This window comes from Xiphophorus maculatus, chromosome 1, assembly GCF_002775205.1.
Source record: "Xiphophorus maculatus strain JP 163 A chromosome 1, X_maculatus-5.0-male, whole genome shotgun sequence".
Lineage (NCBI taxonomy): Eukaryota > Metazoa > Chordata > Actinopteri > Cyprinodontiformes > Poeciliidae > Xiphophorus > Xiphophorus maculatus.
In genome coordinates, this window is record NC_036443.1 from 15,096,109 (window position 1) to 15,112,100 (window position 15,992).

General features: G+C 38.0%; 1 protein-coding gene across 1 annotated transcript; it reads right to left on the reverse strand.

Moving 5' to 3' along the window:
• Positions 1-2,532: 2,532 nt before the first annotated feature.
• Positions 2,533-4,994, reverse strand: LOC102224158 (baculoviral IAP repeat-containing protein 5.1-A-like). The gene is made up of 4 exons (XM_005801371.2): positions 4,760-4,994; positions 3,700-3,809; positions 2,790-2,910; positions 2,533-2,709 (listed from the first exon to the last, which is right to left on the reverse strand). Exons 1-4 carry the CDS (start codon positions 4,883-4,885, stop codon positions 2,620-2,622), a joined length of 447 nt encoding a protein of 148 aa, XP_005801428.1. The 5' UTR covers positions 4,886-4,994; the 3' UTR covers positions 2,533-2,619.
• Between the last annotated feature and the right edge of the window lie 10,998 nt (positions 4,995-15,992).

A 15,992-nucleotide genomic window follows, 5' to 3' on the forward strand; every position in this document is an offset into this window, starting at 1 on the left:
AGCTCAAGTTGTCTGAATTATTGGTCTACCCCCCTTTATAGTCATGGCTTATGTGTGTCACATTACCTTTGTATATTTAAAATGGGTTGGCTTGCTGTTCACGAGTGCGCTTAATTGAACAAATTCGAGGAGCAAAAAGAATTTTGGGGAGAATTTGCCATTAAATGCAAAGTTTTTTGAATATTCACTGATATAACTTAACCTCAAATTTTGACTTGAATCTGTTTTCACAGTGGTCCTTGAGACATTAAAATGTTAATATTATTTGATTAGTTTATACAGGGGTCAGGGGCAGGGGGCTGATGGATGCTGATGATGATTGTGGACAAGAGCTGGAGGAGGGTCGAGGGAGGTCCGAGTGGTAGAAGCAACAGATGGGGCCTGATGCAAAGCTCGGCATGTGAAGTTTCTGTTGGTAACATCTGCCTGTCCATCTGTTACATTTTGTTGTTTACAGTTTGTGTTGCTGAAACTTGGTAATTAGGAAACTGCACTTGAGGTTCTCAATGTAATCCTTTCCACAGTGAGTTTTAGAATAGAGAATGGCAAAAATATGTGTGTCCCCCAGTTAATTTGATAAGCTTGAAGTTACTGAAGTTAGTTTCAGTACATTGGCTCCTCTTGATGGTACTTGTAAGGGATTTAGGTATCATTTTACAGCTAACAAATTACTTGTAAGCTAAGCATCTTGGCCTGTGCTTCAAAGAGATGTGACTCAAAATTGAAGTGGACTTCAACATAGTACAAGAACCTCAGAGTCAAAACTGAAGCAGACAATAACATTACACAAAAATTATTTGGTAATCTTTGTATTCAATGAGTGTCTTAACTACCATTAGCAATTAAACCTAGCAGTAAAGTATCTGTGAGGACAGATAAACAGATTCACAAATTGAAGCCATTTACAATGGAATAAAAAGTGTACACAGAGTAAAAATGCCTAGGTTGCACAATATAAAAATAAACAATGAATAATTTAGGAACCATTTCCACTTTTGTGATATTTATCCTGCAAATTAAACCAATTTAAAATATATGATCTGCAGTGAGAGGAGGGTACTATGAAGCACAAAGAAGGTCATCCATAAAGTGGAGAAATAGTACAAAAAAAGACATAAAAACAGAAAAAATACATCTTGAACCAAATTTAAGGATAAGAAAAGACAAGAACTCATCAGAGAGACTGCAATGAGCTGAGAGTATCATCAGAGGAGTTGCAGGAGGGCACTGTCCAATGTTTCCTAATATCTCATGTTTTACATGAATGCTGGACTAAATGTTTCCCAAGTCTCTCAGAAGATTTGGGAAACTTCTACAGATAGAGAAGGCAAAATACTACCAAATCATTAGATACTGGCAAACTCTGACTAAATAAAACTGAATGCTGAATTTAAATTAAGATGTTTCTTTAAGTATTATTTTCTCTCTTTTCTTGACAAATTTTGACTCTAGGGAGCCTTCCTATTCTGTTCAGTGCATTCCCTCACCCCTTTTCTTACAAAGTGTCTTCACAATATGGCAGCACTTGGGAAACAGCATTTACTGAGTAGGTGCTTGATAGAAAACATTTGAAAACCACTGGCTTATATTGAGGACCCTGGGGCTTGTTCCTACCAAACAAACTGGTAGGAACCATTCCCATCGATAGGCACAGCCATCACTTTTGTGCTTCTGTAGATCTGTAATCTTTGGTAATTTACTGGAGAACATAAAACACATAGACTGACACTACATTCATCAGAATGCAGTCAAACTTTGACATAAGAAACAAAAACTGCTGGAAAAAAAGGGTTTCACAACAGAATTAGGAATAAATTCCTAAATCCAATGCATCAGTTTCATTAGAACTGTTACATCACCCAGGGGGTATTTTACTTTTTTTTGTCTAAAAATACTCTCTTCAATTTGCTCTGCTGTGAGCGGATCAAGGAGAATTAAGCAGCTGATCTGGGCTCGGTGGCCAGAGTGTTACACTAGACATTAATCCAAAACTGTGGAAGGTTGGAGATGGAAAGGCAAATTTAATCCAGAACCCCATCCATTACATACATTTGCAAACTCCAGAGCGAACGGTGGTACTTTGTGCAAGTGCAGTCCAGGATTTGTTGCACAAACAGCTTTCCTGCAATTTCCCTTGGCAACGGAAACGTCCTCCAATACTTCTCCCACCCGGGTCTCCCTCACAGGGCAAGACAAGTGTCCTGGCAAGGCCTCTTAGTGTGCACTGTCCCCCAATATGTAACAGATGTTACTGGGGCAACAGTTGGTATTGAAAAGGAGGGGCTTCGGGCCATCTGTCCAGGGTCAAGGTTTGAAAGGATGTGGTAGAGATGGTGGTGTGTTCAGGAAAATGGTAAGTATTTGAGGGAAACAGGGGAATATAGCCCACATTGTAATCCTTCTCAATGTAGGCTTTCATATCAGATGACACTTACAAGGTTTGCCATTGAGAATTCTGTGAAGCACTATTTGACAGTGTGTGATTTCATACATAAAGCTCAAAGGCCCCACCGTGTGGTCAGAGACAGTACTGCAAACTAAAACTTTATTAGTTAAAATGCATTTTCATAGGAACACTTTTTGTTGGCATTTATACTTTATATTTATGAGTAACAGCTATTATATCGTCTCCAGCTGAGATTTTAGGCGATCAAGCACTTTATCCATGTCGTCACGCAAGTACGCCATCATCTTATGAGAAATCTTCCTCTGAAGAGAAGGAAAATCAATATTCATAACCAAAACTGCAGAAGTATCTGTTAAAGCATATTCCATTTACAGTCTCTTACAATGTAGATCTTTAGCCTTTCACCTTCCAGTTGACAGTATTCAGACACGGTCAGCTCTGTGAAATCTGCTTTCTTCATGGTTAGGAATCCACAAGTGGGTGAGCGCTTGCTGTGCTCAAACCTGATAAGAAAAACAATGTTTTAGAACAATGTGCCCATTATTAAGGAATAGCTTCAAAAGAGACAGACATAAAGTTTGTATTGTTTCACAAGTTCTCTTTTCTTTGTTGCTGGATGATTTTGTCAACTATTTAAATAGCATACAGTTTAATAGATTAAGTATAGTGAATGAAATCAATTAAATATCTGCATTCTTTTGGTTGATTTTGACCCAAAGCTCCCTACTGTTCATCCCCAACTTACTTCCTCTCCATTCTTCTCCAAGAGCAAAGTTGCTCCTGGTGGAGGTTTCCTCATTCATTATTCCAGTGTTTTTAGACCAAGATGCAAGTAAACCAACCCTCTTAGATAAGAAGTAACCTCCCAAATATTTTGAGGTCATTTTATATTAAACTCTGGTTTAATATAAACCATCACATTTTGTATCTGAAGAATCATTTTCCCCAGCTGCCTTAAATATTCTGAAAGAGGCTTCATCTGAGAAGATGATATTATTTCTGTTTTCTGCCATCTAATCCTGACTAATTCTTCCTGACTAATGCTTTCTCTGTTCTTCCATAGAAAAGAGTTAATTTTAGATAGGCTGAAACAAAGGGCAATAAGTTTTTGTGCTTGATTAGATTTTCATAAGTTTCCATTTAGAAAATTTTTATGTGATCACTCATCTAAAACTAGATAACAGAACCGTGGCAGTAAAGTTTATGCAAAAGAGAAGAGTTCTGTTAGTCTCATCTTTTATAGCCAGGATTGTAGACTTATAAGACTGCAGGATGATGTACTTCTTCCTCACCATGGATCATCATCTGGTTCCCAGCCCTCAAGTTCAATCAGACAGAAGAAACAACAGGCAACGTCTGGTTCATTGTCACTGGGGCAGTGGACAAAACCAGCTTTAGCCATCTAAACGGACAAAAAAAAGAAAAAGCTGAAATCATAACTCAAACAACATTAAGAAAAAAAAAAAAAGGTGCTTCCGGATTAGTTGTTGTGGGGATAAAGCAATAATTTCCCTTTGAATGAGTGAGGTTGCATGACAGAACGTTACTCATGAAGTCAAATGTCAGCATCAATCATGCTATGAGCCGGGTGGGCGAAGGGAAGCGTCTGAAACTTGCGCCTGCTGAGCTATAAATCAGAAGCTGTAAATGACTTTGATCAAAGGATGGCTCATAATGTGTTAAGTTAGGACTTAATCATATTACTGGATTTGGCACGATTTTTTTCTTAAATACAACTTGTGTACTGTAAATGTACACAACTTCCAGGTTAAATGTTTTCTTAATTTCATACTTCTACATTTTAAGGCATCTATAATTATTTTTAGAGATCTTTACCCAAAGTCAGTGGATGGAGTAAACACTGGTTGGTTTGCAGTTGAGCTGCTGTTGATGTCAACTTAACTTTTGCAACCTGTCTAATGATCCTTTCATGAAATTGTGAATTGAACTATTGACAAGATAATTGTATATGTTTTCTATTTGATGAATTTACTAAAATGTTATTTAATCACATGAGCATTTTCCAAACTTTTTTCATTGTCCCAAGTAGTTAGGGTTTAAACCACTGATCCTCTGTGTTGCACAAGCAAAATTGAGGAAGTCTACAGAACATCTAAATGTACCAGCAGTAACTGCTTTTACTAATATTTTTCAAATTAGGGTAAGTTTACATTTGTAAGTGTGTAAAATCCATAGACATTGTCCCCTTGTAGTAATCATCAAAAACTCTGTGTTTCCATTCTTAAACAAATACAAAGAGCTGCAAACTAATATTTCTATTATTGTTGATTTTTTTCATAAGGATTAAGACAACCCATCCAAAGCAGTCTGAAAAAACCAAGACCTTCCTACCTTTTCAGGTGTGCAGTTGCATTCCTCTCTAAATGGCCAGTCTCTAAAGCTCTGCTCCCGCAGATCATAGCTGTACATTTTGTCAAACGTCGTATACCTGATCGTCAGCATATCTACACTTTCCATTATTCCAGCAATACAAGACTCAGTCCAACATAGAATTGACTCTAAAAGTAAGAAGTACTGTGTGTAGATCTTGCTCAAGCTGCCCTGCACAACTCCACAGATGTTTTCAATTTTGGCCTGATAGAATACTGCTGAGGCAGAGAAAACAAAATTCACTCTGCTTCGTAGGCCCTACTACTTGTCAGGTTTTTATATAGATGACAGTTTTTAACATTTGTGACATATAAATATCCATCAAATAAAAAAAATGCCATTTCAGTTCAGTTTTGTATGTTTTGGGAAAAATGTGTGTGTGTCTGAACAACTGATTTATTCATCCCACCTGCATGTAATTAAAAAGAGCTGAGTTGTTAATAAATTGGGCCACGTCTGAAGGCAGTTGGTTACAGTCAACAAGTCTAAAAACAAATAAATGTTTTTTTTTTCTTTTTTTCATTTGCAAAGACAAATTATAGACATGTACAGTATGCTTCTTCGTCCACTTCACAATATATCACAATACATTGAATCTTGTGGTTCCAGCGTGACGTGAAAAGGTCTATGGGGTTTGAATGCTTTTGCAAAGGACTTTATACTTTCTGAAATGGACTTGTCAGGCATGAGCTGCGATTTCCAAATGCTGCTAAAACAACTGCAGGATAAATATTTACACAAAATCCAAACAGCGAGTGGTTCAACTGTTTTCAGTGTAAGCTTTTACAAGCCTGTTTATTGCTGTGAGAAATGGCGATGACCCCGTCTGCAGCGAGTATCTGTAACACTACCCTTTAGACCTCTGAGTGCTGAAATGTGCTTACAGCTGTACGCTGGTGTCCCATCCACCGCCCCCCTCCCAGACTGCAGAGGAGCTGAGACACAGCATGGCTGCAGCATAAGGCGCAGGGTTGGTGGTTTAATGCCTTACTTTACTCTTACAGGTGATGCTGTATAGGGCTGAACTGAGCAGCCAGTTTAGAGTTTGGTCATCAGGTTGGCGGCCTCCTTGCTTTTCGGACCTCGTGGAAGGTAGCGCTCACCTATGAATTCCTGCATCTCTGTGTCACGACATTTTTCTATAGGTCTCTCCGTGTTATTCTTGTGTTTGTTTTACAAACTTTGTGTGAGGCAAACATGTTTATGAGATCTAAGATTTTTTAACCTCTAGACTTTCTCGTGTGATGAAAAAATGTAATATTTACAACATTTGAACTGTTAGAGATTCTGTCAGATCATACCTACGTAGTTTTCTATTTATCTCCTCACGATTTTCTTTCTCATTCCCTCACAGACGTTTGATATCCGGTCCTCGCAGCCTCCCTGCTTCTGCATTAAACAATCTTCTGACATAACTGCCTGCCCTCACCTATTAAGGTCTACTAAGATAAGCTGCTGGAATCTCCTGCACAGGGTTTGTTTTCACACAGAGTCGACACTGAGGGGGAGGGAGAGGATGAAGGGAGGAGGTACGATGCAGAGAGGTGGATGGGAGGTGACTATGTGTATGCCGTCTCTATGTCCACATGTCCTCTTGGACAGCCATCATACCTGCCGATTGCATGTGCCGATCTGGAAGCCTTTAATATCAATAAAGACTTGAGCTTTCTTCTTTGCAGAGGTCCACACAGTTTTGCTGGTGGGCAGGGATTTATAAACGTTTACCAGCTTTTCCTTGCAAGGATTGGACATTTGATTAAGTCACACAGGACCGGGGGGTCAAAGGTGTAGCCAATGTGGAGCACAGGTAGGAGATGAACTCATTCTGTCACCCTCCAATGCTTGTGTGTGTGTCTACATGTGGTTTCTACATTACATTTCACACTTTTTTCTTTCTGAGGAGTTTTCTTTACTTTATAAAAAAAAATCAAGTTTTGAGCTGCAAAATCTTTTTGACGTTGTAAAAAGTCTCCTGTTCAGACAGGACTCAGAACATTTTGTGTTGACAAGAAAATATGCCTGAAGTGCTTGCCATACTATTGGCACACCTGGTAAAGATGTGTTGAAAGGACTGAAGCAAATTAATCTTTTAGTGGAAGAGTAGAAACTTACACTAGTCTAATTTTTTTTCAAAATTGTGCTTCCCTGTAGCACTTGATTTTGTTTTGCCACTGGTAACACCTCTAGATTGTAACCGACATTTATTTTTCCATTGTGAGATCACAGAAAATTTCTGAAACTAACTGGAAGAAACTATGGTTACCAAGTTTCCATAATAACCATAAGAACTATGCCAGAAAAAAAACCCTTCTGCCCTCACAAATATAAATATGTGGGGGGGACTTTCCTGTCTGACAAGACAAACATTGGACTTTTGTGAACAAAAGCTCCAGATGGGAGTGAATGAAAATAAATAATAAATATTTGTAAAAGTTCACCATGCTCATTGTTAGGTAAGGTGTTGGATCTGTGATGCCATGGGCCTGTATGTCTTACAAAGGCCTCTGCAATCTTGCTAAACTGCACAGCATCATAAACTCCTTAATTTGTCAGAGCATTTTAAATAATAATCTCATAGCGTCTGTGAGAAAACTAAAAAGTTTCACTAACAAGACCCAAAACAGCTAGCCGAATCAAGACAGAAATGTGAAAACAAACACAGAATCAGGCTTTCTTTCTTTTTCCATGGTCAGGTCAGTTTTCAGACCGAGATTCTTTCAAAGAGCTGAGGGGTGAGGTGAGGAGAAAAATAAAGAAAGGGTTCTCTTAGTGACCTAGAGAAGCTTAGAAAGAGAAGTGTCATTGCTGCTCGGTCAAATGCTGAAATGCGATAGAAGACTATGTGCAGCCCAACTAATGAAAGGGGGTTGTATTAATGTTAGGGTTTAAATAATTGTGCCATCAGTGTTTTTGAAAAGTACCAGCATGCTGAGTTAGTCTCATTAATTTATATTATAGCTTTAACTAATATTTTGTTTTCTAATCACATAGAATTAACTAATATGTGGTTTGAGGCAAGTCTGAAAGAATAAAAACTAAAGTATGACGTAAGAAAAATTCTGATGCTGGTTTTCACTCATGTGATGAATGTCAGAGCTTTAAAAATAGGTTGATATTTGGAGAGCATAAGAAAGGCATTCATTGTCTTCATAAAAACTCTCACAAACTAAAATAAAGGGTCACCTTAGAGCATAAATGTTACATGTACTTCAGCTCACTTTCCATGTCTTGCAATCAGAAATGTTTGAATTATATGAGTGATTTTGCGCTAAATGTGTGCTGTGAGTCCATCTAGAAAGAAGGACATGCTGTCCACCAGCAGTGGTGTAAAAATGCCAGGGGTGTGTGAGAATGTGACGGTCAACATCTACATTCTCCATTTCTGCAGGCAAGTGTGGATTCACAGGTCAGCCAAACCCTCCTGTGCGCACATATCAGCACATCCTGGGAAATCCCTAAGTTTCCCTACCTGTCCTCATGACTTAAGGTTTACAATAAGGAGAAATTTTATTCAAAAAAAATATAAATCAACTCAGACAAGCAATGAAACTAAACTAACAAATGAAGGGATATAAATTTAGCATGCATAATGTGTTAGGATCTTGGGGTTTTTGAGTTTGTTTTGGGTTTTATTTGTGATCTTTAGTTCTTATCTCTATTAATTCTGCTTTGTTTCTACTTTCACTCCAGTTCCTTTTTAGTTATTCTAATTATGCTTACTTGTTATGTCTAGTCCTTTCTTAGTTATTCTGGTTTATTTATGTTTCTTTGTTTTGTTATTTTGTTAGATTAATTTTCTTCCAATCAGTTTGTCAATCAGCCCAGGTCTATTGTTCCAGCATTCACTCTCCCAGTACTTAATCACGCCACTTTCATTCACTCCTCGCTAGTTACTTGTACTTGTGCTTCCTTGCTGGTATGTCCCCTGGATCTATATTTTTGTTCTGCTCTGGATCCCTGTGTTTTCTAAGTTTTCAGTATTATTGTTAAAGAACATTCAATATGAGCAATACTCCCAGCTCCTGTTTGCGTCTTTGGTTCACCCTACGAACACTTCATGACATGATGATTCTCCAACTTACTGTGAATGTTCTCAGAGGGGTACCAACCCTGCAAACCTCAGAAAGTAAATATCCACTTCAGTACCATTCAACAATGCTGAACATCTCTGCACTAGGTAGTTTTGGATTGCCAGATTTGTTCTTCTTTGTAAATTGAGGAACATCATGCAACTTTTTTTAATGCCACACTGACAGATTTCTTTGTTGTCCAAATTTTCCTTTATGAATCCCAACCGAGCAGTCACATTTTCAGCAACACAGTAATTTATTCCTGAGGAAAAGCTGAACACGGATGCAAACGTTCAACCTGCTGACTGTGTTTCCGGCACATTTCCACACCTGATCAATAGTCTAAATTTAGTGGGACAATTATCCCTCACTGTGGCAAACTGATATGTCTGTCAGACTTACAGACTCAGACCAGTTCAAGGGGAATGGAGAGGTGCTTGTTTCCATGCAGAGCTGAGTTACATGTTGCTTGTTCAGCTGACCTTTGACCTTCATGGGCAGCCTCTAAATTCATCACAGCAGTGCCAAAAGACACTCAATGCATAATATATGGTCATAGTGCAGACTATGTGTCAGTGTACTATTTAAGAAGAGACATGAACTGAGAAACATCTGTGGAAAGTCACATAGTCTTCGGATGTGTAGCTGCTGATATATGAGCAGAATCTATGTTGCGACTTCTCAGAGAATTCAATCTGCTGCGTGGAAATAAGTTAAAACATGTCTTTTGACCTTTAGAGAATGTACATTTAGTCTGTTTCCTTGACAGGAGAGATTTAAGATGATATATCTTGCCTTTATTGGAATAGTTTGCACTTTTTCCTTCAAATTTGACTTCTCCCTGAAAGACTCTTATATGTCGGCAAGGTAATTAAAAGTATCCCACTCTACTGATAAAAAAAGAATAAACGTTTCAGTGAGGGTAGCAGAATCTGTTAACCCACAATGGCTCTTTTGTAGAGTGACTTTTCCTGCTTATATAAGGTTTTCTGACTAGGGGGCGTAACCAGTGTTTTCTCATTTCTGTTGTTCCCTGTTTCCCCTTAAGAGTGTCAGCTTGACTATGAGAAAATAAAATATTTCTTTGTTTACATGCTGGGATCAGTCTCACTGGTCTGTGGGAATAATTTTAGGAATCTTGGAATTCCTGAGCATAGTATTTACTCCTGTGTAGACCTGATCAGACCAATAGAGGGCAGCAAACTTCAATTCAGCTTGTAAGCCCAGTGTTGCACTTTGCTCGACTTTCTAGGAATAAAACTGGTGTGTAAAAATCAGTATTTTACTTTATGTTAAACAATAGATGTAAAGATCAGAGCTTGGTCAACTAAAATTGTTAAAATATGGTGTCCCTGTGGCACTTAAAATCAAAATAGGCATTTCTGGAACATGACTGCGAGTGGGTGGATGAGGAGGTGACTCATGTATCCTGCAGCTCGGGGAGAAATTTAGATAAATGACAGCAAACAACTCTGATAAAATTTCCCCACCACACACGAAAATGGACAACAGCAAAGGATCTACGGAGTACTGTAGGTGTTTCAAAAACTCTAGGTAGTTCAGTTGTTCTTCAGGTCAGGTGTATAATAACTCACTTCTCTTAAGCATTTTGTTTGTGTTGTTCAGGCAAGGTACTGAAATTCTTAACCGGTGTATTGCCCAGGTTCAATTCTCACATCAGAGATCTGGAGGGCCTATTGGATAAAAGCAAATCTGATTGTTGGACTAACGCCAGTACATTTTTAAAGAAGAACCTCAATTAATCAATTCTAAAATCCTCAAAAAGTCAATGAGGAGTCTTTAAATTGCAGTTGAATTTTAAAGCAACTACATTTTTTGATTACAAAGATTACATATACAAGATTGATTATATATAGAGGAATATATCACATAGCTTATTCACAGGTTAAATGGATAAACTTTTTTCTGTTCGCATATAGGCATATGCGAACAGAAAAAAGTTTATCCATCCATTCATCCATCCATACAGGAGGGACTGCTGCCTTTCTCCAGCAGTCATTGAATGAGAGGCAGGATAAAGCCTGAATAGGTCTCCAGTCCATCACAGCGCAGCTCTTTGCACGTCAGCTTCCGTGTTCGGGGATAAGCGGCTCGGTCGCTTCCGGTCTATTGAAAATGGCATTTTACGCTATAGGTGCTTGCAGGACTTGCCCAAGGTGACAATTAATGATATACATCGACCCGAAGCCCCAACAAGTAAGCTGGGGAAGGGTTTTAAGATGTATGCCTTGTTATACATTCACAGATACGAAGGTGAGTTTTACTTTCTTTAAACCTTGTGGCTAACATTAACTTTAGCTTATGCTAGTAGGCAATATTCTTGGACATTTTTCTTGTAAAATTGTGCTATAAATATCTAGGCATTTTAATCAATTCTAATGGACAATGTTTTTACCTTATTTTGTACTTATTTTCAAGTATATTATATGTGTTTATTGTCGTTAGTGTTAAACAGAGACCAAGTAACGGGGGGATTATGGTTCGGGCTTTTTGCTTCTGAAGCATGAGGAAGCACAACAAGCTACATAGCTTAAAAGTAGGGCAGGGAACTTTGTTCAGGTTCAAAGTTGTTGCTTTTAGAAAAATATGGACGTGTTCCTTAAGGTCTCCATGTTATTTAGTGTTATTACTTTTGCATGCTTCTTGTGAAGAGCTCAAATAGCATGGTGTTTACAGCAGTGTGTACAGGCGGATCAGTTGCTCAACTGTTTGGCTCTGGTCTGCCCACTCATTCCCATATACTCGCTCTTTCAGGCTGAATACAGAAGTGATTCCATGAAAATAACACAGGGACGGCTCCTTTATTTATCATCCGTCTCCCCCCGGTAGTTTTAGGCTGAAGAAGCTGATCCGGAGTGAAGGCTGCAAAGTTTCCTGTGCGGCGAATATTTACAGGCCACCGTCTTCTTAATTCAGGGTCCATAAAAACTTAAAAGTCCATTATATTAGGAAAACAACAATGTTCGTGCGTCTGAAATATGACTTTGTCTTTTCTAGCTGTCATGGTAACTCAAAGCGGAAACAAGAAAGCAGTATTTCGCTCATGCGGATGTGATGTCAGCGCCGTACATGCAAAGAGCCCATTGAGAAAGAGAATAAAAATCAATAGACACATAAATCAAATTATTAAAGAACTGAGGAAACATATTTCTATATTGAGTAAATTCAGAAATGATACAAATATCTAAAACTTCTAAAACATGTCCCAGGAGTCTGCAGTCTTTACAATCTAATGAGTCATTTTTGCTCTCAGCAAAATAAAACATGTTTAGAGCCACAAATATCACATGACCTTTATAACTGTTTATCATTTTTTGATAAATAGATGTTATCAGTTTAAAAAATATATATATTTTGGAAGAGAAAACCCTCTAAAATGTTTGCAAAAATAAAAAATTGATACATTTTCTTCTATGGGATGAAAATGTATCAATTTTCATCCCATCATTTATACATACAATCGGTAAAATTGTATGTATAAAAAGTATATAGTTTCCAACCTAAAGTAGAAAAAGTAAATCCAGAAAAAATTTACTGGTACTTTTACTGACATTATGTTGTGAAAATGCAATTAATCCTTGAAAAACTGAAAAAATCTTTAAAACCTGTATTTGCGGTTAAATCTAAATTAGTTGGTTATATTGAAAGACATTGTAGAAGGTTGGCGAACCCTGGCATAAACCATAATATTTAAAATAGAAATAAAAATAATGTAGAATATTTGTAATAATAAATAATGCTATTGAATTGTTTAAGCAGTTTTTGCCTCAAAATAATTTATTATTACCTGTTTCATTATATGGTAGTAGTGCACCTTCTATACTTGATCTCAGTTCATTCATCTACCAACTTTCTGCTCTTCTACCTGCCCAGTCGTTTCATCTGTCCCCTCCCCAGTGACCCTCACCCTTCCCCTGTCCCTTGACTTTCCTCCCCTGCGTTTTCCTTACCCTGTTTTCTTGCCTATGGATGATACAAGATACCCATGCTCCAATTTCACCCTCTCATCATGACATCCATTAAAGTGGCGCTCAGTCCTGGGCCCCGGTTGGCCTGACAGCACATTAGCCCTCGGCCCATTGAACGCCAACAAGGACCAGCTCTGAATTATTGATACCAACACAACTAATGAAGAAACCCTATCTCAGCTCTTTTTATATCTCTCTCTTTCTCACACACAGACACCCCCCCACACACACCCACAGTTTGAATGGCCAGAGAAACATACACACCCAGCTTTATTGATGTCCACCTGCTTGCATCCCATTTTGAGAAGCACATATTCTCAGTGGTCAGTCCTGTTCCTGCAGAACACAGAGTGTGTTTGTGGTTCATTCAAGACCTGAATTCTTGTTCTTTTCAACAAAATGTTTGTTCAGCTGGTGAAGGACTCTGTTGATATTTTTCTCTTTGATTCTAGGTGATATTTGCATATACAGTACAGACCAAAAGTTTGGACACACCTTTTAATTCAATGAGTTTCCTTTATTTTCATGACTATTGACATTGTAGATTCACACTGAAGGCATCAAAACTATGAATAACATGTGGAAATATGCACTAAACAAAAAAGTGTAAAACAACTGAAAATACCCCTTATATTCTAGTTTCTTCAAAGTAGCAACCTTTTGCTGCGATTACTGCTTTGCACACACTCTGCATTTTCTTGATGAGCTTCAAGAGGTAGTCACCTGAAATGGTTTTCACTTCATAGGTGTGTCCTGTCAGGTTAATAAGTTGGATTTCTGGCCTTATAAATAGTCATGAAAATAAAGAAAACCCATTGAATTAGAAAGGTGTGTCCAAACTTTTGGTCTGTACTGTATATCCACAGGTGCTTTGTTTCCAGGAGCATTTTGACATTGGATTTTATACAGTCTCTGATAAGGGTGATTGGGTGTTTGTGGCATTAAAGTCTGCCTCTGTTTACGTACAAAGTCATACAGCGTCTTTCAAAACAATTTAAACCCCTTGAATCCTTTTACATTGTGTCCCATTGCAGCCAAACATTGAATTTCACGACAAGAACTTACACAAATTTTTTGCATAATTGTGAAGTGTTAGGAAAATGATGCAAGGTTTTCAAAGTGTTTTCTCAGTAAGAAGCATTTCAATTATTGACATTCACATTTTGCTGCAATGATTAGGGTTGTTGATCTGATGTAAGTATTTTATTTTGTATTTTTCAAAATAAAAGATAATCCAGACTCAATACATAAAACAGAAATATTTAATTATTTCTTGCACGGCCTCGTACCAATTGGTCCACGGAACGGTACTGGTCCGCGACCCGAGGGTTGGGGACCACTGCTGTAGAAGACTGTGTGCGTCTATTATGCGCTAATTTCAGATTTCTCATAAATTGAATCTTCCTCAGTCAGAAGGAATAGGTCAACTCCACTGGTGCAGCTTAGAAGGTTTATTGATGGAATAATAGCAGGTTCATGGAAGATGATGGTACAGATGATGATGAGATGGAAATAGTAACGAGGTGCTTATATTTGGTTTTGTATGTATATGTATGTGTGTGTGTGGTCATCTGAAACAGAAGAAACAATAAAGGTGCATATTAATAGCCATGCGGTCAAAAACGGTTACACGTAGATGCAGGATGAATATAACCTGTAGTATCACAGAAATCCACTGGAGGGCACCATAACGCCACACATGAATTATGGGTCAAATGCAATAAACATACAAATGACAAAAACCGTCAGAAAACATGAATTAACGGTAAATTTCCTCATATACTACTATAATGACAATATATATCTGGCAAAGTATAGCATAGAACTAGAGTTATTATAAGTAACTCTTGCATTATCGGTAGCCAACGAAACAAGAGGACGATTTCACCTCCTGGGCTAATAACCGACATAAACACAAATATCGGACATGAAAATGTATACTTGCATAATAAAAACGCACACAGGTTTCATCCACACGGGATTAAGGAAGGATTGATGGTGGATGCTATCCGTGGATGCTATTTTTATGCCACCGAGCCACACAGAAGCACAGAAAACAACTTGCTCAGCTATGTGAAATTGGAACTACAAAATTAGCAGGTGCATCATGGGTAATGTAGTGCTAAACGAACGGACGGCCTTTTAACACGCAGACAACTAACAATAATGTTTCTTGACTATTGGAAGAACATAAAATATCCATGTAGAAATACCCCAGGCCTTGATTCAAACCTAGTACCTTCTGGCTTAAAGGGAAATGTGCTACCAACGGCCCCACCTGGCTAATATTAGACAATAAGAGTTTCTCAAAAAACAATTTTAGAATTTCTCCTTCATCAAAAATTTCCAGAAATTTCTTCACTCATACCAAAAACAAACGACCAAAGTAGATGATCTTTTAAGGTTTTTTGTTCTCTAATTCACTGCATCAAACTTCTGAGATACACACAGAACAGCTGGAATGATGCTGAAATTAAACTACAGGTGGACTTTTTCCTTTTCGGGCGCGATGGTGGAGATGGCGGTAGGAGTTTACCCTGCAGGTGGACAATTCAATTCCCACTCCATACACCTCTGTTGTGTCCTTGGGAAAGAGACTTGACCCACCTTGTCTGCTAGTTTTGATCAGAAGGGCCGATGGCAGAAACCTGTGGCAGGCTGGCCAGCTGTGGTTACAATCCAGTAGCTTACAATCGATCATCAGTGTATGAATGGAAATGACTGGTTTTATTGTAAAGCGACTTTGAGAACCCTTTGAGGATCGAAAAAGTCTGTATAAATCTGACATCATTTCATTATTTAATTTCCCTTTGGGACCAATAAAGCATTTTTTAATTTGAATTGAATTAGAATTTTCTAATTTGGTGATAAAGTGACTTCAATAGTGCAATTAATTGCACTATATTGATCTTGGGGTATCAAAGTAAAATATACTGAATGGCATAATTTCCTAAAGTCTATTTGACAAAAGTTAAAAAATCATACATCATACATTTCTTCCAGTCTACTGTATATCTCGTATAATTAAAACAAAGCACACTAAAGTTCAAGGGATACGAAGACATTTCCAAGGTACCATGGAGGTATGCAGCGGAGCTCCTTCGCAGAGAGGTACTGGAGGTGTCAGCCCATCTC